Source organism: Aulostomus chinensis, chromosome 2 (assembly GCF_037954235.1).
Source record: "Aulostomus chinensis isolate RoL2024-O1b breed Wild chromosome 2, RoL_Achi_v1.0, whole genome shotgun sequence".
Taxonomy (NCBI): Eukaryota; Metazoa; Chordata; class Actinopteri; order Syngnathiformes; family Aulostomidae; genus Aulostomus; species Aulostomus chinensis.
In genome coordinates this window covers 3196513-3222525 of record NC_141321.1, presented here as the reverse complement: position 1 = coordinate 3222525, position 26013 = coordinate 3196513, and the positions used below count along the sequence as shown (strand labels likewise).

Genomic DNA, 26013 nt, shown 5'->3' with positions numbered 1-26013 from the left:
CGCAGGGCCAGACAGACAGTATGGTCAATTCAGAGTTTCTGGTGAACTTAGTCCCCTCTTGATGTCTTTGGAATGTGGGAGGAAGCCGGAGTACCCGGAAAGAACCCACGCAGGAACAGGGAGAACATGGAGACTCACACAGAAAGATTCCGTGCTTGAGCCAGGGCTTGAACCTGGAACCTTCTTGCTGTGAGGCGACAGTGCTCACCACTGCACCATTGTGCTGCCCCCTGGCAGCTACATTACTTGTAACGCAACCTAAGCACCACCAGCAGTGCAGGAGATGGTTGGTGTGGTTGTACACAGTAAGACCCCGTGGTCAAGCAGCGACAGTCCTAACAACTGCACCGCCATGCTGCCCTTGTTTTTTTATTTCCTCTCTTTTACCACTTTCTGTCAGCGGCTCTGTTTAGTTACACAGTGCCAGTCTTGCCATTGACGACTTCTTTTGGGCACATCCGCTTCTATTCAAAATGACACTTGCATGCTGATAGGCAATGGCAAAGAAAGTCAGGATGGATTCAATAAAAAATTTGTAAAATAATATCATAAGAAGGCAAAGATGAACCACTGCAGTTTGAAGGACCTGTAGCTGTACCAGGTGGCAGGGCTCTTCTTCATAGAACCTGGGGTGATACCTTTCATCTTTTCTTTACATCTTCACCCAACAATAGTGAGCCAATGAAGCACAAGGGAACAGTTGCCAAGGTCTGCCATCCTACAGTAGAACCTTTCTTCAAACATGTGTATGCATTCTCCTTCTTTCAGTCACAACCCAAAGCTTGTTTCCAAACTGTAGGTGAGTTTCAAAATGTAATTGGTAAATTCAGTTTTTCTCTCTTTCTCGTGGAATATCAGAAAACCTACAGATTGTGCATGTAAAGCAATGAGGTTAGATTCATAGGTTACTGTGGAAATGGGGGTCTGTGTTTGACCTTTCTATCTCAGGTACAGGACATTTAAGTCTAAAATTCTTATTTGAAAATGGATTGTATTTCATAAATATACAAGAAAGAATGTTCAAAAGACTCCACTCACCATTGTGTCCTCCACTTTGTCCTGATCCAGTTGTGCCACCTCCCTGTCCATGGTTTGTCCAACCTCCTCCATATCCTGGCTGGGGCTGAGTCCTCCTGGTGGAAGTCCCAGCTCCACCAGTTGAAACATCATTGCAGTCCTCTCCACTGTAACCTTGGCAACACCTCCACTCCATCTCTGTCACCATCTTGTATGCCACTTTGTACCTGGGCCTCATGTAGGTACGATAGCTGCAGACACAGGACAGTTTAGTTATTTGGTGAGAAACAGTCAAGGAAAAGCAAGCTGACTTGTCCAAACATGGTAGTCTTAGCCTTGCTGAGCATTTATTAAATTTCAGCTCCACCAGTACTTTCTACAGATTAAAACAAACTGCTTAAACTAATCCAACCTTTGTATTCTCATCACTACCTGCCTCTAGCTTCCTATAGTGGGAAAAATAATACAACATGTGATTCACCTCTCTGATTTCTACTTATTTCAGGGATGTCACACTCCACCAAAAGTATATTTGACATAAGCTCTTAGCTTGTCATCTCACCTCAAAACAGTAGCTGACTCTAGAAAGTATCCATCTGTGAGGCTGCCGAGGCAGTTCACAAAATAAACATCAGGTTACCAACAGCTAGACTCCAAACCTGCCCTCATGGATATCTGCCTTTCAAAGAACAACATTGGTTGTTTAAGAATGTCATTCAAAATTTAAGGTAAAACAACCAAGTTATAGCTGTTATCCCCCAAAAAAGGCTCCACCTTTACACAGGATGCTTTTTCTTTTCAAGCTGTTCAAGGATTGAATAAGCTCCCTGTCATTTTGAAAAACTTGCACCAACCTTTCTTTCTTTTAAAATACAGTTCAAAAATAGATTTTAAGTAATCAGACGTCACCGCCCCCGTGACCCAGACCAAACGGATTATCGGAGGAGGAGGATGACGATGACAGACTTAACTTCATCCATCCAGCCATCCATGTTCTATTGCTTATCCTGTTAAGGGTTGCAGTGGGGGTGGAGCCTATCCCAGCAGCCTTCGGGCATGACAGTTGGAGTTTGCTCACTCATCTTAGTGACGTTAACACAGCAAAGATCCACTTTTGATGTTGAAGCACATTCATGACATTTACAGAAACACAGGGGGAATGGCAAGCTTGCTCTGTGTTTGTTTGGTATTAACAACGAACGTCAAAGGAGGTGACATCAGGCAGTAACGCTTAGTGCACCTTTAATTCGGCAAGGAAATTGTTGAGTAAATATACCAAAAGGTGTGTGTGTGTGTGCGTGTGTGTGTGTGTGTGTGTGTGTGTGTGTGTGTGTACTCACGCGACCACTCTGCTGCACTGTCCGCTGCCCCAGGCGCATGGATGATAATCTGGCTTCACATACGTCTCTACGCCATCTTCGATCACACAACTCACCGTCTTTGTTGCTACAAATGCACACCAGTTCCTGTTCAATGCACATATACAGAGGTCTCAGTGCTAAATTAATGCTCTGCTGGTAGTAAGGCACTAAAAACAGACAACATGAGTACAATAGAAACAAAATCACAAATAACTATGGTACATCTCTCTCTCTAGTTTGAGCCAACTGAGCTCTGTCAACAAACTGTCTCAACAGTTCATGATTTTTCTGAGGAGCTTTCTGCCATTTCCACCATTTATTTCAAATACCATTGAATTAACAGCCACCACATCAAGGCCACAATCACTGTCATCATGGCAACCAAAGGTATGTTTCTCAGCTCATGTAATATAGCACAGTGGATGCAATACCATCTTAAAAATTGCAACTTTCCTTCACATTCATTTGATTCCTTCTATATATCTGTCTCTCTCCATGATCTGTCTTTGTCTCTGTCCCACTCTCCTGCTCTCTTTCTCCCCATTGAGCCTGGATCTGCTCCACATTCCTGCCTGTTAAAAGGAAGGTTTTCGTCGCCGCTGTTGCAGGATGTGCTGCTGATGGAGAATTGTTGGTGTAAATTCATTGAAGGAGTGTGGTACTGGACCTGCTCTACCTGTAAAGTGTCAGGAGATAACTTTTGTTGTGATTTGGCGCTATATAAATAAAACTGACTTGACTTGACTTGACTTGACTTGACTTGACTTGACGTATATCACAGTAGATTATTTAAAATGTGCATGGGGGGGGGCGGGGGTCTAGTGCAAATTAGCTGTTAAGTCGGAGATCACAGTTCTAAACCTAAACCTCCATTAGGAAAATCAATATACAGCCCGTAACATATGATACATAAATTCTCAATGAGTGGTTCTTCAACTTGAACAACAAAAAAAAAGAGGTAGACAGCACAAGCAACCACTAATTAGACCTAGACTTTCTTTATCTGTCATTTGGATTTTCATCACAAATGAAATTTCAGTACAATGGCTCAGCCACCGCAAGAATTAGATAAAAATCTTGATCAGAATTAGACATACTACATCGCTGTCTCCATGATGGTTGCCTGACACAGTTACCTGGCCCCTTGACCACCAAAACCATTTCAATTCATCTTGAGTCCTAATGGACATTTGAGTGATATCTGAAAAAAATTGCTTCCAACGTCCCTCAGATATCACTTAAATGAAAATACAACAGAGATCACACCCTCGCAAAATGACAATGACTTTTTCTTTGACCAACAGAATCATTTCAGCTCTTCAGTAACTCCCTCGATGTGGAAATGCAGATAGGAAAAGAAATTGTTGAGTTTCACATGGCTGAAGTCTGTGAAGATCATGAGGAAAGCAATGTAGCCCAGAATCTGACAATCAAAATCAGGTCAAACACAGTAAGCTTTGAACCTTAAATATCCACCCTCTTTTCCACAAAATATAAGAGAAGCAGGGTCTTAATACCCTCATGTGGATATAGTTTGTTTCCTTTCATCAATTATCGCTGCAATAACTATATTGCTGCTGCTGTACTCATGCAAGTCCCAGATACATCATAAAACCCCATACGAAGTGCAAACAACCCAGACTTCAACAGGACTCCAGGACCTGGTTCTGGGTGACTGCTCCTTCAAACTAGTTTTGTTTCAGTTTCAACAATGTTATGTGTGGTGGTTGAGTCAGGACCCAAACAACGAGAATGGAGAGCAGAAAGGACTAGAATTAAATCAGGTCTATTTACAAAAACTTTATGAAAGAGTGGACTCAAGAGATGAGCAAGGGAGGAGCTGCTTTGGAGGACCACTTTGATGCAGGACACCAGGGACGAGCTGCTCTGGAGGACCACACTAACAAGGGGGACCAGGGAAGAATTTGCTCCAGAGGACTGCCCCAACACAGGAGACCAGGGAGGAGCCACTCTGGAGAACCACCCCGATGCAGGAGATCAGGGAGGAGGCCAAGGGGAAAGCATTGGATGTGGCTGCTTGGTTCCAGGAACAAACATTGGCTGCAGCCAAGAACAGCAAGTGTCTGTGGCACAGCCAAAACAGGAGCTGGATTTAGCCAAGCTGGAACAGGAGGTACTGTGGGTGCACATGGAGCCACAGGGGATGCATGTGCAGTCATTGAAGCGCTGGTTGAAGATGGGTGATGGGAGGTCATTGCCACTTGGCCCTGGCCACAAGCCTGGCAGTCTTCTGATCACTCCTCCAGATCAGGGTGAGTGAGTCCAAAAAGCCAGGTACATTAAAAAGTCCTCCTGGTGAACCAAAAATCTTTCCGAGGCATCATTAAGTGCAGGTCTGTTAATTTCTCTGCAGGTCCATATTTGGTGTGAGACAGTTGTGGCCAGACCCAAAACATATGCAGAAAATGGAGAGCAGAAAGGACTTGACATAAACTTGGAGGTTTATTTACAAAAAAAACCTCATAGAAACACTGGTAAGCATCAAGGCTGGACAGAAAACTTGTGATGTAACATGTAAGGTGACTGACACAGGTTTTTCATAGGACTGTGAAAAACTGAGCAGAAAACTAAAAAAATAACTACATTGACACTCATTCGTATCATGCATATATCCAAACAGGTTACACTTGAAACAAAAGATTTCCAGGTGAAAGTTTTGTGCATATTACATTCAAATATAACTTTGCTAAATTTGATATCAATAAGTGACTATGCTATTTCAATCAATCAAGAATCAAGAGTCTTTTGTGTTATTATGAGAACATACAATTTTGCAGACTCATAGCTTTAAAGGCACAAATATAAATAACACAGACATTTAAATAAAATACTTGTGAAAATATAAATATGAACCTGTGTATATAAAATTATGTACAGGTAATCTAAGAAAATGAAAAATAAAATGCAGCATAGAGCAAGTCCCGGTCTGTCTTCACGGTTTGATGCGATACAAAAGGGGTGTGATGTTTGTGAATTGTATCCAGGAAAATAAAGAGGGGATGTAATTGTACCATTCCAAGATCATGGCTGTCAAGATGGCTGCATTTCTATTTAATCTAATTTCACTTTTGTACAGTAGGATGAAGCATGGTGGAAGCGTTTCACAGACTGCTATATTTTACTATCCCATATATACTATTCACCCACATCACAGCTGAGTCCAGCTGTCCAGTCGATCCCTGTCCTAGTGGCTCCTTCTAGGCTAAGGGGATCCTCTCTTCCTCACAGCACATAAAATACATCCATCCACCCATCAGTTTCTTCTGCTTATCCTGTTAGGGGTCGCGGGGGGGCTGGAGCCTATCCCAGTGGCTTTCATGCGAGAGGCAGGGTTCACCCTGGACAGGTCACCAGTCCATCACAGGGCCAACATACAGAGACGAACAACCATTCACACTCACAGTCACACCTACACTCAATTTAGAGTATCAATCAGCCTCATCCCTATTTGCATGTCTTTGGACTGTGGGAGGAAGCTGGAGTACCAGAGAGAACCCACACAGGAACAGGGAGAACATGGAGACTCCACAAAGAAAGATTCCATCCTCGAGCCAGTACTCGAATCCAGAACCTTCTTGCTGTGAGGCGACAGCGCTAACCACTGGGCAGCCCGCACATAAAATCCTCCAGGAAATGCAGTTTGACTTACAGAAACCTTGGACATATGAAAGATATTGTGTTTATATTGTGTATAGAATTTTTTGACCCAAGCTCTCCATTTGACATGAGTACTTTTATTTTGAAACAGCAGCTTCCTTCATAATCTTTTACTTTGGAGGAAGTGGTAAGTTTCTCTGACTCTATGTCTGTTTGAAAAAGAAGCTGCTTTCAGGTTTCTGGCTGTTATTCTGGTTGTTACTTTTCATGTGTGCAGTTAAGTCCCTACATGTAACAAATATTTTGGGAAATTTTGCCAGAAAATCTAAAAACTTCATAAACCTGAAAGGATCGGTTAACCTCCCCGGAGGAAAAATGAGTTATATTACACTTCTGAAATGTTTTTAAACAGACAAGTGAGAAACAAGTTGTTTGCGCTGCAGGAAACTGTTTATCTCTCGAACGCACCAGGTGTTTCAAGTTCAAAGCAATACGAGGAGATGCAGGCAACTGGCTCTTCAATGGAATGCGAGATGACACAGTGACAAGTTACATTCATGTGGTATTCATGTTAAATATAACACACCTAGATGTCCAATGACAACCCCCTTTTGCCTTGAGTTGGACATCATGCCCAGAATACGCATTGTTTCAAACATAGGAAAGGGTTGGATGCTCAAAATGCACTTATGCTATGCTCCTTTGACCTGGCACTTTTGATCACTCGGGGCTCTAACATCGACCTTCTTCTTGTATTATCTCAGCAAACATTTTCCTATGACATGTATTTCACTATGAGTTAGCAACCAGCCAGGGCGCTATTCAACTATTCCTTAGGAGAAAGAGACAATTTAATAATAGGCCAATACTGACAGTATAAAGCTAAAGAGGAAAACCTCCCATGCTGCCATAATTTTGGGCCAAATCCATCCACAGGAACGGCACACAATAGCATCTTAGTTACAAAAACAAGATGGAGTAAAAGCTAACATCATGAACTTCCATGACTTCAGATTTGATCATTTGTCTTGTAAGTTCTCCAGTCTGATACTGCAGTAGCTTCTCTGCTGCTGCACAAATGTTGCAATGGAGCGGCTGATTACCTTCTTGTCCATGTAAGATCTTACACTCAGCTGTCCAGCATTATGGAAAAGCATAGATAGCATAGAAAGTTAAAGAAAATGACAAGACCCATGGCAGAGTATTTTTTTTGGCGGGGGGGGGGGGCATTCTGTGCTTAACAGAGCAAAAACAGTCCCAATGTTGAACCACTTAACCACCATGAACCCTGGTAAATGAATCCTCATCCACAGCCTCAGTCTCATCAACCCTCAGATTTCTGGCTAATAATTTTTATTTTACTGGTCAGTTTTTCAGTCATACACACAAAGATTTCGAGGGGCTTTAGACTCATACAAACTAACTTCCTTTACTGTGCCCTATTGTGCGGTAAATCTCAGGAATTGTTCAGCACATGATGTTGATATCCTGTTGATGTCATCAGGGTATTATGATGAATGCATCTCTGTGTCAGCTGTGTTGGTTTGACAGCAGACAAAACATGTCGTGTTTAAATTGAATTGTGTTGATTTATTTCTTCTGGTATTTGAGGCAACAGGCTAGTTTTTAACCTATGCTGCTGCACAAATAGCAAATAATTTCCCATCCATCCATTTTCTCCCACTTATCTTGTTAAGGGTCACGGGGGGGGGGGGGGGCTGGAGCCTATCACAGCAGCTTTCGAGCAAGAGGCAGGGTACACCCTTGACAGGTCACCAGTCAGCATAGTCCCCAATTGCATATCTTTGGACTGTAGGAGGAAGCTGGAGTACCAGAGAGAACCCACACAGGCACAGGGAGAACATGGAGACTCACACAGAAAGATCCCGTGACAACACTGGGAGCTGGGACTGAGCTGGTACTCGAACCCGGAACCTTCTTGCTGTGAGGCGACAGTGCTAACCACTGCACTACCCTGCCACCCCACCAGTAATTTCCTCACATAATAATCTGCATCACATGAAATATAGAAATGTGTGCATATATATAGATAGATAGACACAACAAATGTGGAAAGTTATAATAGCACTGAGTATTGACAGCAAAATACATACCTGATGATATCAAATTAATCAGAAGGAGTGAATTAATTCACAGCATGTAAACTAAACATTGAAAACATCACTGTTTTTCTCATTTATATTTCTAAAGGTGCTGTTGACATGAAATTTTGACCAGTTGTCGCTAACAACCCATACAACCTACACACGCAAAGAATTAAAACCTTAGATGTCCATAAATTAAGTTGTGTAGTAAAATGAAATGACACAGTGAAACAGTATTGAACATAAGAAGAAATGGAGGTGCAAAAAGGCATGGAAAGCCAAGACACCACCTGAAATCTCTCAGTCATCACAAAGCCATCCTCCCCCTTGGTCAGTGCAAATAATATCAGCTGGTTTTCCCCCAACTGGTCAAAGCAGAAGGCCGTCCCCATTGAGCCTGGATCTGCTCCACATTCCTGCCTGTTAAAAGGAAGGTTTTCATCACCACTGTTGCAGGATGTGCTGCTGATGGAGAATTGTTGGTGTAAATTCATTGAAGGAATGTGGTTCTAGACCTGCTCTACCTGTAAAGTGTCATGAGATAACTTTTGTTGTGATTTGGCGCTATACAAATAACATTGACTTGACTTGGTTCAGTTCCAAATGATGGCCTATAAAAAGTTGTCTCATTGCCAAGCTGACACATAAGATACATCTCATGATGGGAAAAAGCAAAGAGCTCCCTCAAGACCTCGCAAACGCATCGCTGAAAAACATATAAATGGCATTGGTTACAGAAGGATTTCTAAACTTCTTAATGTTCCAGTGAAAAATGTTATGGAAGTGGAAACAACATTTCACCAAAAACTGACCGAGGCCAGGTGTTCCACGCAAGATTTCTGACAGAGGAGTTAAAAGAATTATCAGAAGAGTTGTCAAAGAGCCAAGGACCATTTGTGGAGAGCTTCAGAAAGACCTGGAATTAGCAGGTACAATTGCTTTAAAGAGACTGCACGGTGGTGCAGTGGTTAGCACTGTCGCCTCAAAGCAAGAAGGTATCGGGTTCGAGTCCCAGCTTGGGCACAGGATCTTTCTGTGTGGAATTTGCATGTTCTCCCCATGCCTCTCTGGGTACTCCAGCTTCCCCACACCATCTAAAGACATGCAATTTGGGGACTAGGCTGATTGATACTCTAAATTGACCGTAGGTATGAATGTGAGTGTGAATGGTTGTTCGTCTCTATGTGTTGTCCCTCCGATGGACTGGCGACCTGTCCAGGGTGAACCCGCCTCTCGCCTGATGCTGGGATAGGCTCCACCCCCCCAACCCTTAAAAGGAGCAAGATGATGGATGGAATTGTTTTCAAGAAAATAATAAGTAACGCATGCAAAAGTCATGGTCTGTATGCACGGTAACCATGCAAGGCTCCATTGCTGAATAAAAAACATGAAGCTTGTTTAAATTTTGCTGTATAACATTGAGAAAAGTCTAAAATACAAGGAGAACATAGTCTGGTCAGATGAAACAAAAATTGAACTCTCTGGATGCCGTAATACACATCATGTTTGGCAGTTAAATGGCACATCACCCCAAAAACCACCACACCACATCCAGTAAATTAATTTATGCACATTGATTGCTTTGCATGTGTGGGTTGCATGGGTTGTTACAACATCTTGTAAAATTTCATGTCAATAGAACCTTAAGAAATATAATTACTGAGACAAATGTGGTGCTCGATACCTATTTTACCCGCTGTACTTAAATGTGACGATAACCCAAGCTTCTGACATGTCTATGTTACATTTCTCCATGACCAAAAAGTGGATCTGGAGTTGTGATTGCTGTGAGATATTATGTAACCACTGTCAGACCACAGTGTGGATTGCAATGGCAGAGTGGCGCCGTGTGTTTCAGGCATATTAAGTCAACAGGTTGAAGATGATGCAAAGCAATACCAGCTTTGAATATCATCTTAATTTTAATGACAGAGTGATGCTAGGTCTTTTTTTAAGTCAGAAAAAGAAGATGGCAGCTGAAACAATGTTTTCTTCATTTTACAGTAAGTGTGTGTGTGTGTGTGTGTGTGTGTGTGTGTGTGTGTTTGTTTGCTTTGTTTGACATTTACAAAGGAACAGGATAAATACAAATCCATGGTTGAAACACCAACACAAAAAATATAATGACCTATTTTTCCTGTGAACAGACTTTCCAGCTGCTGTTGTTACACAGAAGAGTGTAACAGATTCTGGATCCTCTGAGGACCAAAAACACGGATTCATGTAAAAGGCATGAGTGACATCAGAAACAGAGACCAAACCCAACTACGTATTTCCTACAGATCCCCAGTAAAAAAGGATAAACAATCCATATTTGAGCAGAACCAGAGACCCCTTCTGTCTTGTTGTTTTGAACAGACAGAATTCTAAAAGAAACTATGACAGATAACCTCAGCTACATCTTGTTTCTCATAGCTGAGCTGTTCTGTTGTCAATATCATTTTCATATCTTTACTAATGTTACTGTAATGGTCTGCCAACATTACATTTAGTTTAGAGTTTAGTGCTCATGACTATGATAGTTAATTTTGTTTCATAAAAAAACAGTGAAGGAAGACATACTGAAATTATTCAATAAGCAAGAGAAGAATTGCCATTGACTTCATATACTTGATTTCAAGTACCCACTGTTGAGCTGAATCAGGAATGAAGCTTTTCCATATATTTGACACTACTCTGCTCAAGGACCTACACTTCCCAGATTGCACCAGCAGCAGCAGACCAGCTGCTCATTACAGTACCTGATCACAGTCACTGATTTGGAGCCCCTGAGAGGGAATGACGATCCTCAGGCATTCAAACAGATTGACTTCAGAGGGAAGAAGCGATAAGTTCACTTGTGAGATCAAACCAAAGACGCCAATGGTTGGTCAAATATTTTATTGACTTTCATGTTGTTGGAAATGCTGCTTAATATGTTAAAGTTCATGTTTAATTGCTGTGTAAATTCTGCTGGTTGAAGAACACATTGCAGCATTGAATTTTGATGAATGGGTTGTGCTCGAAGTGATATCTCATTTTGAGTTTGAAAAACATAAGGTATAAAATACAACAGGATAATACAAATCTTAAAATTCTGTTAAATGTCAAACTACTAAAAAGTGAAAAAATCATGTCATCAAATGTTGAATTAAAATATTGGCATTTAATTTAAGATTCATCTAAAATGTTTAATTTAAATGTTAACTTTGTATTTCTGTCTTTCAAGTACAACCTAATCACTCTACTGACTAATCAACTGATGGAGCCAACCAAACGAAAGTTGAAAGAAAAAATAAAGGTGATTCAGTTCGAAATTGTTTGTATGTTCTCCCCGTGCCTGCCTGGGTTCTCCCCAGGTACTCTGGCTTCTTCCCACCATCCAAAGACATGTAGATGAGGACGAGGCTAATTGGATACTCTAAATTGACCCTAGGCGTGGCTTTGAGTGTGACTGGTTGTGTTGGCCCTGCCATGGACTAGTGACCTGTCCAGGGTGAACCTTGCCTGAAGGCTGCTGGGGTAGGCTCCAGCCCGCTACCCTAAACAGGATAAGCATTAGAAAATGGATGGATGAGTTGGAAATTTGAGTTGTTCAACTCCAAATGATGCAAGGACAATAGGATAAGACTTGACACCCAGCTTGAAAGGTTTCTCAAGTGAATGTACATAAGTACTATCAGCAAAATAACTACGTATACAGATTGTTTGTTTGACTTGAGTGTTATGGATAAAAAAAGCTTTATAATCATTTGGCTTTAGTCACATAAAAATATAAAGATGAACCACAACATTAGATAATTCTTCCATTTAAAGCCAAATTTAGATACTTTGTATGGCCCCCTAATTTCACACACCAGCTGACTTGTTGCACAGAACCACCTGGAAAGTCCCCAGTGGAAACATTTGGGAAAGGACTTTATTTTCAAGAAATAGTCAACTGGTGCTTACATGAACCATCTTTGTAACAGTGGATCTCACTGAATTCAATCAGATCAACAAACTAGCACAGAAGCTGAATCAGGTCAATATATGTGAAAACATCTATCAATGGCTATTGTGTCAAAGACTGAATACTTTCCAGTTCTGACAGAGCTATAGCAGCATACTGTAACATGTCGTCAGGCCTACACAACATAATAAAGGGCTGCCCTCTCATCATTTATTTTTCTCTTCTTAAAATGAACAGATTAGACACAAGGTCCCAATATATCACCACAGTGGCATGTCCTAATAAATTCAGAGATAATGTAAGATCTGCTGACGGGTTTGGAGACACAGCTGTGGTCATGTCCAACACCAAGGCTGAAGGCGTAGTGTACTAAAGAGGGAGCAGTTCAAATCTTCAAAGTGTACAGTACAATAATAGTTCATGTGCTGTAGGTGATGATGGTGAAATGGAATGTGTCGCAAGGTCACACAGAATGAGATTGTGGGTTGATTTAGAGGCGTGTGTGTGACCAATTAACAAGCATTCATATCAAAGTTTCACACAGCTTTATAAATATGGTTAAAAAAAACAATCTTTATGCATACACACAGTTTAATGATTATATCTTTGTCTTGTTGTAGAAACACTGAGGTTTGACTTGGTTTGATTAATAAACAGCTGTGATAATTATTCAATGGTCTGGGATCCTTGACAGAAATCAGAACTCAACTCCAGTCTGCTGCCCACTGTTGGCTAAGATGTTAGGTGCGCCAGCTGTGACCTTTGACCTCCAAGAGACCACAATACATTTCAAATTGCCACTAAAAAGAACAAGGTTTCTCAGATGTCTTTTTAAAGAAAACAGATTTTAAACATAAGCTATGTGAAAGAAGAAAAGTACAAAAAGTGAAATATTAAGCTAACCTGACATCCCTTTTGTCTAGCATCTGCTCCACCAGCCTCTATAACACAACACAGTTGACAACAATTCTTTCACCAGTCTTTGATCATTTGACTTAAATGGCAGATTGATGCCAAACTTTGATTTTGCAAACAGCCAATGAGTGAACAGTGTTCTCTGTAGAGAAGATACAATGACAACATTAACAGACCTTTTCCACTGATGTTTCAATTTTTTTTCTCAACATTGCAGAAAAAAAATCAATGAGATCACCATGACCATCACATCTCTCTCTTTCTCACTCTTATTCTCTCTCTTTCTCACCCACTCAACAGGAAACTGGTAATTGGGCGTTTATATAGTTCAGCTTGCTGCTTGTGACATCACAATGACTCCATTGCCAAATGGGCTGGTTGCACATGGATGTGCACGTGCACACACACAATTACAATAGAAGAATATTGCGAATATACTTCCAAATGTGTCCACTGATGGAAATTATATACGTAACTGCAATTAGAACCAGTAAAACTTTAGTATCATTATTGTGGCAGATGAAACCTGAAATGCCTCCATATTGAAATCATGTTGGTTTCGCTATTTTAGGGGGTTTCTTCTATTAAAGTCAAGTGTTGCCTCATGTCTCACTGTGTCCTGCTGCTTCTCCAATGCAGAGCGCTGCTTTGTGTATCAGTCCAATAATTTACTGATTAAGAAGCAAAGGATGAAGTACCACAATGATTAAGTTGGTGTCAATACAGCTTTGGGCAACAAAAATGATTCCTTCAGAATTGATCTGAAATATTTGAAAGGCTAGAATGAAGCTTCTTGCTTCGCATGCAAATAAGAGGGTAACAGAATGGAAATGAAAGATAACTTAACCAGCAGCTGGCCTCAGTATTTCAAATTGCATCCTTGACCCCTTTCAGAAATTGACACATTTGACCATCGAATCCTGCCACGGAGACGTGAACAGTCAATTGGCATTAAGGAAACAGCATTAACTGGTTTAAATCATATTTATCAGGTGGATTTCAGTTTTTACATGGTAAAGATAAATCTTCTATGCAAACAAAAGTTAAACACGGTGTTCCCCAGGGTTCAGTGCTTGGGCCGATACTCTTCACTCTATATGCTTCCTTTCAATATTATTTGGAAACACTCAATAAATTTCCATTGTTCCACAGATGATACTCAATTATGTTTATCAATAAAGCAAAGGCCAATAGTTATACAAGCATTCATTAGAGACATAAAGGACTGGATGACTTACTGCATAACTTTGTACTCTTAAACTCTGATAAAAATCTGATGTTATTGTGCTTAGCCCCAAACACCTAAAAGAAACACTATCTAGTGATATCACTGCTCTGGATGGCATCACGATGGCCTAAAGCAGCAATCTTAAGAACCTATGGTTTATATTTGATCAGAATTTGTCCTTCAATTCCCACATCAATTCAATTACCTTTTTTCATCGACACAATATCTCTAAAAGAAGACAAATCCTATTTCAAGGTGACACCGAAAAATTAGTCCATGCATTTAATTCTAGGCTGGACGATTGCAATTCTTTATTATTATGCTGCACTAACATGTTAAAGACTCCGCAGCTGGTCCAGAATGCAGCTGCTAGGAACAAGGAAGAGAGACCCTATCACCCTTGTCTTAGCTTTGCTGCACTGGCTTCTGGTAAAATCCAGAATAGTTTAAAATCCTTCTCCTCACTTTTAAAGCTCTTAATGGTCAGGCTCCATCATATCTGAAAGACCTAGTTCCTTATGAACTGACCAGAGCACTATGCTCCCAGCATGCAGGTCTATTTGTGGTTCCTTGTGTCTCTAAAAGTGGAATGGGACGCAGAGTTTTTAGTTATCAGACTCCACTCCTGTGGAACTGTCTTCCAGTTTCAGCCTGAGGGGCAGATACCTTATCTACATTCTTGAGTAGGCTTAAAACCTTCCTTTTTGATAAAGCTTATAGTTAGGGCTAGTCTGGTTTATTCTGGACCAGCTCCGAGTTTCTGCTGCTATAGATTTAGATAACCAGGGGACTCCCATGATGCACTGAGCTTTCTCCTCCTCTGTTTCGGTCCATCTTTATCCATAACATTCATAAGTATCAATGCATATATTAACCTAAACTTTTTTTTCCTCAGAGTTGTCTGTGCTCTCTCGCCCTGCAAGTCACCTGGGGATGTACATGCTGGGTTGATCGCTTCCTGTCCTGGTCCAACTACTCGCTCACCCTGGCTGTGTTTCTCTCTACCCCTCCCTCTCTGTCTTCTCTTTTCCCCCATGCCCCTCACTTCTCTCTCCTCTCCTTCCTCACCCCCATCTCTTTCCTTCACCCTCTCAACTCCAACCGGTTGAGGTAGATGGCCACCCACTCTGAGCCTGGTTCTGCCTGAGGTTTCTTCCTGTTAAAAGGGAGGTTTCTTCTCGCCAGCGTCGCCGAGTGCTTGCTCATGTGGGAATGTTAGGTCTCTTATTTAAATTAAAGAGTGAGGTTATAGCCCTGCTCTTTGTGCAGAGTGCCTTGAGATTTCTTTTGTTATTTGGCGCTATACAAATAAGGATTGTTGATTGAAAGTATACATACACACAAGCAAGAACGCAGTCCTGAGGGATGTATGAAGGCTGTTCTGAGCATCGTGGTGAGGTGAGCTTGATGCAGACAGCAAATGTGACTGAAATCATTGAACGACTACCTCCCCCTTTGCAACTGTCACCTTTTTTTAAGTTGTGAAAAAGCCATAAAATAGCATAGTATATAGACCGTTAGCATTAGGCCATTAGGAGCAAAAGGAGCTCAGCTGATACCTTTCCACACACTCTACCAAGGAACATCATTCAAGGAACTTGAAGCTGCTACAGTCTGCCTCCCTGCTTCCTCTGCATGCTGTGTTGCATGCCTTCAACTCCAACTGTGCCTACCTATGCTGTATTCACCCTAGTTAATTTCACTTCAGCTGTCATTATTGTTAATTCTGTTCTGAACCCAACTTGATACATGCAGCCGCTGCTCTCCATGTCTTTGGCTTTCTATAACCCCATATCCAAGTGCAGAGCTATACAGTAAAACTAAATTTAATGGCAGTTAAGTTTTCTTTGCCAAAATTGGTCCTGGATGAACCATGGCAATTGGCTTGATGCCAAAGGTGATAAACCCTACAGCAGCAGTGGACAAGTTCAAATGTGCCTGCGCAGCATCTTGAGTGCAGTTTCTCCTACATCTGAAATACAGCAGGCAAGGACTAAAGAATTCTTGTTTTATTTTTCTTACACAAAAGTGTGGGTTATTGCTTTTCTTGTTCTGTTGAGTTTTATATCTGGTGGACTCAACAAACTGAAATACCACTGATTTCACAGACACGCAAAGACATTTTGAAGAGCTGTTGCTCTTCCCCCAATCCCTGATATTAGGCGTCACTTTTGACTGTCAGTATGTATCTAATGATTGTCAAATATGCTCATTTAACAAACCCCAAATCAATGTTAAAATTGCAAATTGTTTTGAATTATAAGGTTTAATGAAACAAACATCATTGCTCATATTTTCCTTGTAAAAAGTTGAAGCAGCAATATGATTTTGCATCTTGAGCTTAAAACTCTATTATTGGATTGTAAAAGTGTGCACCTGTATGTCAATCACACGGTTTATCTATGGCTCTGTGGTCCTTCATCAAATACTTGGACACAGCAGCAGAAACTGTGTAAAGTATTCAAACTTTGAGGAAATGTTTTTGAAACCAATTATGTGATAATCACAATATTCAAACTTATCATCAGCTACTTAAAAAAGATATAAAATGTTGTATGTCATGTAAAATAAAAGTAGGTTAAGGAAATTTGAGAAATTAGATTTAAGCATTTGGCCAGATTACGCAGTGTCTGCATTAAACATCAATACAATTTTGGGTTATTCAAATAGGCCATTTATTTTGGCCAGTTCAGCCAAAGAGATCATTGATGTATTTAATTTACCAGACTCCAGAGGGCCGAGCACTCATCCTCTTGGTGGGAAGGAGCCCTTTAAGACTTTTACTGCTGACAGAAAGGTGCTGGCAAACTGCTTCATGTTCGAGTCAAGGAGACTTGTCGTCTTGTGCAGGTAGCAAGGTGCGGAATTAGTTGGAAGTGAACTGGCCAGCAACCTTTCTGCTTCGAACTAGCATAATCTGCTCATGTTGCAAGAGGCCTCCATCAATGCAGCTCCTTACCTGGGACATCACATGACATCCAGCTCAGATGCCAGGGGTTAAGAACTCTTGCTGGCTCCACTGCTTGAGAAGCCTTTTGAAGCCCAACTCTTCTGTTCTTGCACACTTTGTGCTAATTTAGTTTTAAGTTGATATAGTCATTTCTGAAATAAATAGGGACATTTTAATACTCAGTCGTGTCTTTGTCATCTTTTGCCTCTAATAGTTCCTGAGATAAACAGATTGATTTAAAGGCTCACTACTCTTGGACAAACATGCTCATAGCACATGTAATACACATATGAGACCCTCCGAAAAGAAATATGACAGCTTTTTCTCTTACAACTACATTTAAAACATTTCTAGTTTACTGAGGAACAGAAAATATCCACGGATACACATGAACTTCACTAAAAACTTATCCATGCAACAACTTGTCCACTGTCAGCCTCTCTGACCCTGCAACAGACCATATACTGTATGAGGCTCCACCTTGTCTTCTTTCAAGTACTTATCATATGAATAGACTATAAAAAGGGACTGAAGATCTTTCAGAAGCTTAGACAACACGTTGTTGTGGTCTTTCACTTCACACTGCTTGCTATTCTTGAGCAGAAGTAAATGACAAACTCCATCACACATAGATAGCAATAGATAGAGCAGTCGTCGATGTGGAAGAGGAGATGTCCAACCTTCCGCAGTACTGGATTGGGGGCCCTGAGCATGAGCTCTGTTTTTTTACTGTTGAGTTTGAGGAGGTTGGTTGTCATCCAGATTTTTATGGCATGAAGGCAGTTGACAAAAGATCGTGAGGTGGTGGAGTGGACGGTGAGGTGCTGAGGTAAAGTTTGGTGTCATCAGCTTAGCAGTGGAAGTTCAGACCATGATGGCGTATGATCTGGCCAAGAGGGAGTAGGTGGATGGGACCAAGCAGAGAGCCTTGGGGGACTCTGTGGTTGACAGGGACAGGGGGAGAGGAGGAGTCAACAATGTGACAAACTGATTTGTTGGATAGATAGGACTGACTGACACCAGATGCTAGGGAGGAGTTGATAATGTCAATGACAAGAGGGCAGAGGGTGGGGAGGCAGGCCTTCATTAATAGAGCTGGCATCAAGTCCAGCAAACATGCGGAAGCCCTAGCTTTTGACACCAGCCCAAAAACTTGGCTGACATTCACTGGAGCAAAGGAGGAAAAAGAACATCGGGGGTGAAGGGAACCCACCAACGGGAGGCTGTCTGGTGCCAGGGGTGCACTGAGAACCAGGATTTTTCATGTATGGCATCAACTTTAGTCATGAAAAAGTTGAGTGAGTTGAGTCCTCTTTTTAGGACACCACCTAGTCCTCAAAGGCCAGATGGTGAACAGTAAGACAAGTTTCCTTTCGAAAGCCTCTCCAACTGGTGGTGGTGGCCTTCATGGTGCTAAGGTGGGAGGTGAACCAGGGCGCTGGACAGGTGTAGGACACAACCTGGGTTTTAAGGGGGGCCAGAGTCCAAACTTAAGGATAGCACAGCATTATAGTAGGCGACAAAACCAACAGGCGAGGTATCGGGGAGGGTCTGAGCCTTATGGGCCGGGAGTAGGTTTGAAAAAATAAAAATAAAAATAATAATAATAGTATAATTTGCTTTGGACAAAAAAAATCTGTCAAATGAATTTGAAGAATTGGATAATAATAATAATAATAATAATAATAATAATGTCAAAGTCCGGTGAAACACACTCATCTATATAAACATCAGTCATGAAGTCTTCTTTTAAAGACTGACAGTGTGGGTTTGAAGTAAGCAAATGGGACTGGGGATATTAAATTCAAAACAGGTTTCAGTTCCTTAAATTTAAATTCTTAAAGTGTTCTAGCTTTCCTATCTCGCTGGTCAGTGTGCAATCTGGAAAAAATTCTCTCCTTCTCTGTCATTTTTTGGACCGTGTTCTTTGCGCAAATCCTTTATTTATATTTTGCCACATGGATAATTGCAATCAGGCCTGTAAAACTTTATGGGTGTGGTTGTGTGGTGATATTATTAGTTTAATATTGTTTGTGAATCAGATCTTGATAAGGGGTGCCAGTAATATAAAAATCATGGTCTCAGCGGCTTCAGTCCATTCTTGTGAATTCATCCCCCATCACTCACACACAGCCTGATCTTGTGAAGTCTACCTATAATGATATTCCTTACCAGCACGCTGCTTACAGTTAAAAAAAAAAAAAAAGTATGGCTAAAACCTAGAATCAAACCCAAGTGATCCTGCTCTTTACCGGGGAAATGATACAGTGTGCAAATACTGATATAGTGGCAACTATATCTCAGAAAATGGCAGCTCTTCTGTACAATTTAAGTAATACATAATTCCACTTTGCTGGTCATTTAAATAAAATATAAAAATCAATATTTCTCATGTTCATTGGGGCCAGGAAACTTGATTGATTTGACAGCCTCTATCAGGCCCCCTCCAAATAATTTTCCAGGTGTTTTGGGGATGATTTTCCTGCTGTGTCGTCAGAGAGGTGGATCAGATGGTTGGGAATGAAGCCTCAAACATTAATAATCTGTCTCCACCTGGGATGATAAAACCACCTCAACTGTTTATTCAAACTCTCTGAACTTTGTTTCAGTCCCTTAGGATAAGAAAATGTCCACAAATCACGGATCAGGCAGAGTGAATTGAGAGAAAAGGTTTTCAAATTGATGCAGCAGATGTGTGGAACATTTTCCATAAACCATGGCATATATAATACTTCACAAATCTTCAGTTGTAACGACCTGACAGATATTTTTCATCATTTGAATAAACTAATTTGAAGATTGAAATTCTTTCTCAATTTATACTTGGTGATATTGAAGTCAGTGTGTCCAGAAAACACACTGCATACACTACATAATAAGAAATAACTTAAGATTTTGTTTTTAATTAAACCAAACCAGAAATCATGACGGTGCATTGTTCTGGGAAGGTGAATGTTTGGCCCCTGGCACTAGAGAACAAGTTATTATGTTGCTGCACATATCATAAAAACAACACTTTAATTCTGATTGAAATCAAATATTAGTTTCATCAGCCTGACTTCCTGTAACCAGTAATCCTTTAGATGTCTTCATGCCGTGACTTTCATCAAACATGAGGTGTTAGGAAAAGATCTAACCATGTGGAGTCCAGTTACAACAGATTTGTGTTCTTTCCAAAATATACTTCGCCATGGTAACACCATTTTTTGAATAGTCAGTCTTCACAGTAACCAATTACCAATGAGGTACTTCTGATAGAAAATGAAATGATCTGGTCGACCCACTAGGAGATCATCAAAGTATGAAGAATCATGAATTCCTGTTGCCACCTGGTGGTGCTATGGCTAGTGTTTGTTTGTTTCGTTTTTATGTTCTCAGTCACACAACACACTTCTACTTCATTTTAGTGAAAATCTGCCTCATAGTTTTTGACAAGTCCTTGTGACAAACACACAAAACACAGACAGACAGCAAGATACCACAAAAAATGTCACCCTTTGCAGAGGCAATGATGGAGTGTGATGGAGAATCATAAATACTTTAAAGCAGTGGTTCTCAAACAATTTTGCCTCAAGTACCCCCTTTCTCTTATTTCTCAATCAAAGTACCGCTTTGTCTGATTACAACATTTTGGTCCGAATACTATGAAAAAAATCCAGAGACGCCGCTGGAGATGGGAGGGCTTTATGGCACCGTTAGCTAGCAGCTCGCTGCATAAAATTCACAGGGCTTATGGAGGGTCCTGTGAAGCGCCCATCTCGATGTACTCATGCCGGTACAGTCTGGATTACTGTGACTCAGGACACAGCCTGTTCTCACCGATGCCCTCAGGAAAGAGGTTTCGATCCCTCCAGGCACACACCTCCAGATTCATGAACTTGTTTTACCCCAGTGCAATACAGGTAGTGAAAACACGTCAGTGCTAGTGCAGTATATTTATCAATCATGCAATATATTTATTCATCTAGTCTCACCAGTGCAATATGGGCACTGAACACATTTCAGTACTAGTGCAACGTATTTAACAACAGTGTAATTTTTTTTTTTCATCTCATCTCTTACTGGCTCTTTTTGTATATATTCATTTGTATTTTTTTTATTTTTATCTGTTTTTTTTTATTCTATACTTATAGTTTAACCAGAGAGTTGTCTTTTTGATTTAGCTGTACCTTGAGTATGATGACAGTAACGCATTCTGACTCTGATTTTCTTTTCAACCGGCTCTTCTGGCTCTTTAGCTGGAGGCCCTTGATTTAATAGCCACCTCTCCATCCTGGCCTGACTCCACTGCTCACCAGCTTTCAAAGTGTAAATAGGCGCTGGTGCGCGGTTTATCATTTCCGGTCATCTCCTGCCTGGTGCTGGACCACGATTGACTCTTATATTTTTAGTTCATGATCTAATCACGATCATTATCATAGGCATTATGATGATTATCATTTTTAATCAAAAATACACATTTTAAAATCCCCACATTATGCATGCTTTTATTTGTTAATTGTCCACTCTCTCTCATACCCCCTGCAGTGCCGCTGTGTACCCCTAGGGGTATGTGTACCACCATTTGAGAAACACTGTTTTAAAGGTATTTATTACAAGGTTTTAACTTTTTTGTTTGTTTTTTTTTCTAAATGTAACTCAGACATATTTTATATAAAGGAAACAAGTGAATTGTTTTGTGCTAAATATGATCTTTAAATAGTATTACAGCTGAGTACAGAGGAGAGACAGAGCTTTGTAGTCTTATTTGTCAACCACATGAAGGTTAAAGGTTAACTCAAACCCCAAATCAATTTGTCCTACTTGAAAAAGGTGCACTCTGCAGCACTCTGTAACATCTCTCATTGGCTCTGTAGGGCGGCACACGATTTGGTTTGCTAGCTTAGTAGCTTTGACCGTCTGTTCTCTTGAACTTTTGGTTCCGTCTTGGGATGCGACTGCTGTTCTCCATCCAACATCCTCTACAACTGTTCCTGATCTGTTTCTTTTCACATGAAAGGAAGAGGGAGGGTTTCCAAAGCTGAAGCAAGGCACTCCACAGGTGAAGCATTCAGCACTTTCAGCAGTCATATGCGCCGCGCGCTGTCTTACACCTGCTGGCATTTGTCAGCTGGATTACATATTAGGCTATAATAACATTGGGCCCTATTTAAGTGATCTAGAAGCTGGCACAAGCTTCATTGCTGCTGTCAGACCAGCACTTATAAAGCTTTCATGCCAAATGCCCTCGCTAACTAACAAACAAAAACAACTGACAAATGCACCTGCATGCACCTGCTCAGACAGGTGCCTAAATATGTAAATGAGGCTGGTCTGGTGCCACCGTGATATGTTGGAATGCTAGAAAATGTTCACGCCATTGACCGGGAAGAGGCTGCTCTTTCATCAATGATATTATGTGGAAGTGTTATTTAAAAGGGCATCAGTCAGACGAGGAGATCCGCAACATTACAATGTTCTATTGATGCCCAACAAGGTGGAAACACTCCCCATCACCTCCTACCAGGCCTGCTTCACCTCGAATGGCTTCACTGTCTTCCTTCCTATCAAATCCTGCTATATTTGAACAGCTTTTTCTGTGCTGCACTGTTCATGATGAAAGGAAAACTATGGTCCTTATGTACCCTGAAAGTTGAGATTAATTTGCAACAAACATGAAAAGCCTGAGACTCTCGCTGAGGTGGCAGAAGGACGAAGGACTGACTGACATCTGGCCTTTAATTTCTTTCTAAATTTTACTCAGTTTTACGATTCAGGATTTTGAATTACTGATAATATTTTGTTAATTTTCTCAGTGTAAATAAAATCTGAATCCATGAATTAAGAAAAGACACTTCATTAGCATGTAAAAGATCCCGTAAGACATGGGCTGATAGGAATATGGATAAAGTATAGATAACAACCTGACAATATTCCAAACACAACATGCACACTCAAATCTCTGTGGTGTTGAGAGTACATCCCTTTCTTTTTGAACTTTCCTCAAAAAGTGAAATGAATTCTCCTACGTTTGTTTACTTTATTTTGTGATCAACATTTGAGTCATTTCTAGACCTTCGTCAGAAGTATTTTACCTGGCGATAATAAAAAACATATTTGTATAGCACATTTGAAAAAAATATGACGTTTACACCACCAACCAGTTGTGACTGGATTGAAAATGTAACGTAACAAGTATGACATAAAATCTACTAATACACAAATCGGGAAAGGGGAAATAAGGAAGAGAGAAAAAAACAGATTCATGAATTTAATGAAATAAAAAAATATGACTTAAAATAGGGGGAAGCAGAAAGTGGAAAGGGGGAAAAACACACCAAACCACATCAAAACCATCAGAGTATTATCTCATTTGTAGATAATAGGCTTCAGGCTATGATGGTAATGATAGCCATGCCTGCAGCTGCTCAGTGGCTGGCTTCCCTGAGACTTAAGCAGAATGAAGAAAGTGCAGTTCAAACCCATTCAACAAGAAACAAGGCTGGTGTTGGTTTTGTTTGCTTGTATGTTTGTTCATGCTGTAATGATGCATGGTGTGATAACTGCTCAATATTTTGAGGGATTAGTTCAGGACATATCAGGTATATCAGGTTTCACCTCGCCACAAGTTTCCCTGTTTCTTTGTCAAGAAGTTGCATGGTCATTAAACTGTGGAGACACTTTAGAACAAACTTTGAGAGTTGTGTGCAGAGGTCGGTGTGGTTTGTACAAAGCAAAACAAAACTGAGGGAGAAGGCAAAGGAGGACACCACTATTTATAGAACTGCAAAGAAAGGCAAGACTAAGCCGGTAGCCAAGATACAGCCTGTAACCCATCAAAGTGATGAAAAGGAAATAATGAAACTCATACTGACAGTAGGATTTAATTTGTAATCCTATTCTTATCAATGTTTTATATTTGTATGTTAATAAAAACCTAACTTGTGTAAAATGCATCCTAACTTTTTGAAGATAATTAAGGTCATGATTACTTTTAAACTAGAATATCTTATGCAGTCCAATATAACAATTTGATACAACATAAACATCAGATTTAAAACTTCATATAAATGTACCACTGTCAATGGTACAACAACAAAATAATGGTCCTATTTTGGCATGCAGAAATAAATCTACTCTATAGACAAAGCAAAGAAAGGTAAAAACACAACCTTCGTCTATGGGAGGCCCAGCGTCTCACACTTTAAAACCCCTGATCTACATTATTTGTACTCAACACAAACACTTAAAGATATTTGTACCCCTTAGTGTCTTCAGATATATTACAATCTGAAGATACACACATTTTGTTTTGTTCCAGCTGTTTAATGGAGCAGTGTCCTGAACATCATCTTGAATCATTTTAATTCTGTCACTTTGAAACACTGAGGTTTCTCCGTTAACATTGCTGGTCAAAGAAGAGTATATTGGACACAGCTAATAACACTGGTTTTATGTAACTGGCTGATTGCTGAACATGCTCACTTCTTTTTCTCTCAGGCGTTTTCTTCTTCAGTGATATGGGTTAGAAAAGTTATCAATAAAAAAGGGAACTACATAAAAAAAACATTGGGCTTGTTAGGAGTGGCAATCAGATTGTTAATCAGCATTTGAATTATTCTTACATTAAGGGTCGCGGGGGGGCTGGAGCCTATCCCAGCATCTACAGGCGAGAGGCGGGGTTCACCCTGGACAGGTCACCAGTCCATCGCAGGGCCAACATACATAGAGACGAACAACCATTCACACTCACATTCATACCTACGGTCAATTTAGAGTCTGGATTAACCTGGTCCCTCTTGATGTCTTTGGACTGTGGAGGAAGCTGGAGTACCAGAGAGAACCCACACAGGAACAGGGAGAACATGGAGACTCACACAGAAAGATCCCGCGCCCGAGCCGGGACTCGAACCCGGAACCTTCTTGCTGTGAGGCCACAGTGCTGAACACTGCACCACCGTGCTGCCTCCATTTGAACATCAATATTCACAAAGATCAACAATCAGTATTTAATAAATAGCCGAATAAAATCAATACTATTTGCATAGTGTAAAATGGAACTTTGCTAAATAGCTTGCTGTTTAAAAAAAATGGATACAGCATGAGCACAAGCTTTTTACTTATTTGATAAAACCTGAATATGGAAATTTTTGATAAAAGTAACAGTACAGGTCCCTGTAATAAGAGTCCTAGCCTGTGTGAGTGAGTGTGTTTGTGTGTGTGTGTGTGTGTGTGTGTGTGTGTGTGTGTGTGTGTGTGTGTGTAGCCTTCAGCACTCTGTTGAAGTATTCAAGATGAAAGAAGTCTAAGACCTAAAGACCCATCTTTGAAATCTACATACGCTGAGGGATATATCACATCCAACCCATTGGCAGACAGGACTGACAGGTCAGCAAATATGATACATAGCTTCTTAACTCCCTCTATAAACATTACATTGCCATAGCAATTGTCAACTTGCAAGTAGGGTGAAGTGGGGCAGTATCAACAGTATAGCAAGTAAACCAGTATGATTTTTTTCCTACAATATGAATTGTGGTTAGCACTGTCACGGGATCTTTCTGTGTGAGTCTCCATGTTCTCCCTGTTCCTGTGTGGGTTCTCTCTGGTACTCCAGCTTCCTCCCACCATCCAAAGACATCAATTTGGGGACGAGGCTGATTGATTCTCTAAATTGACCGTAGGTGTGAATGTGAGTGTGAATGGTTGTTCGTCTCTGTATGTTGGCCCTGTGATGGACTGGTGACCTGTCCAGGGTGAACCCCGCCTCTCGCCCATAGATGCTGGGATAGGCTACACCCCCCCAACCCTTAACAGGATAAGAGGTAGAAAATGGATGGATGGATGGACGAATTTTGTCTGTACTGTGCTGACTGCCTTTCCTCTTATGTGACAAACACAAAAAAAAA

The 26013-nt window shown here is 40.7% G+C and overlaps 2 protein-coding genes across 2 annotated transcripts in view; one reads left to right on the top strand and one right to left on the bottom strand.

The window, feature by feature from the left end:
- The window catches only part of LOC147268817 (uncharacterized), a 178360-nt gene that overhangs the window by 136288 nt on the left and 16059 nt on the right, over positions 1–26013 (top strand). The window lies entirely within an intron of this gene.
- Positions 1–26013, bottom strand: part of LOC147268818 (EMILIN-1-A-like) — a 54771-nt gene that overhangs the window by 27035 nt on the left and 1723 nt on the right. The window contains exons 2-3 of the mRNA XM_086223119.1: positions 2358–2483; positions 1039–1268 (exon numbers count right to left, since the gene is read on the bottom strand). Of these exons, the coding sequence (XP_086079245.1) occupies positions 1039–1268; positions 2358–2483 (356 nt within the window). The remainder of the gene's footprint in view (positions 1–1038; positions 1269–2357; positions 2484–26013) is intronic.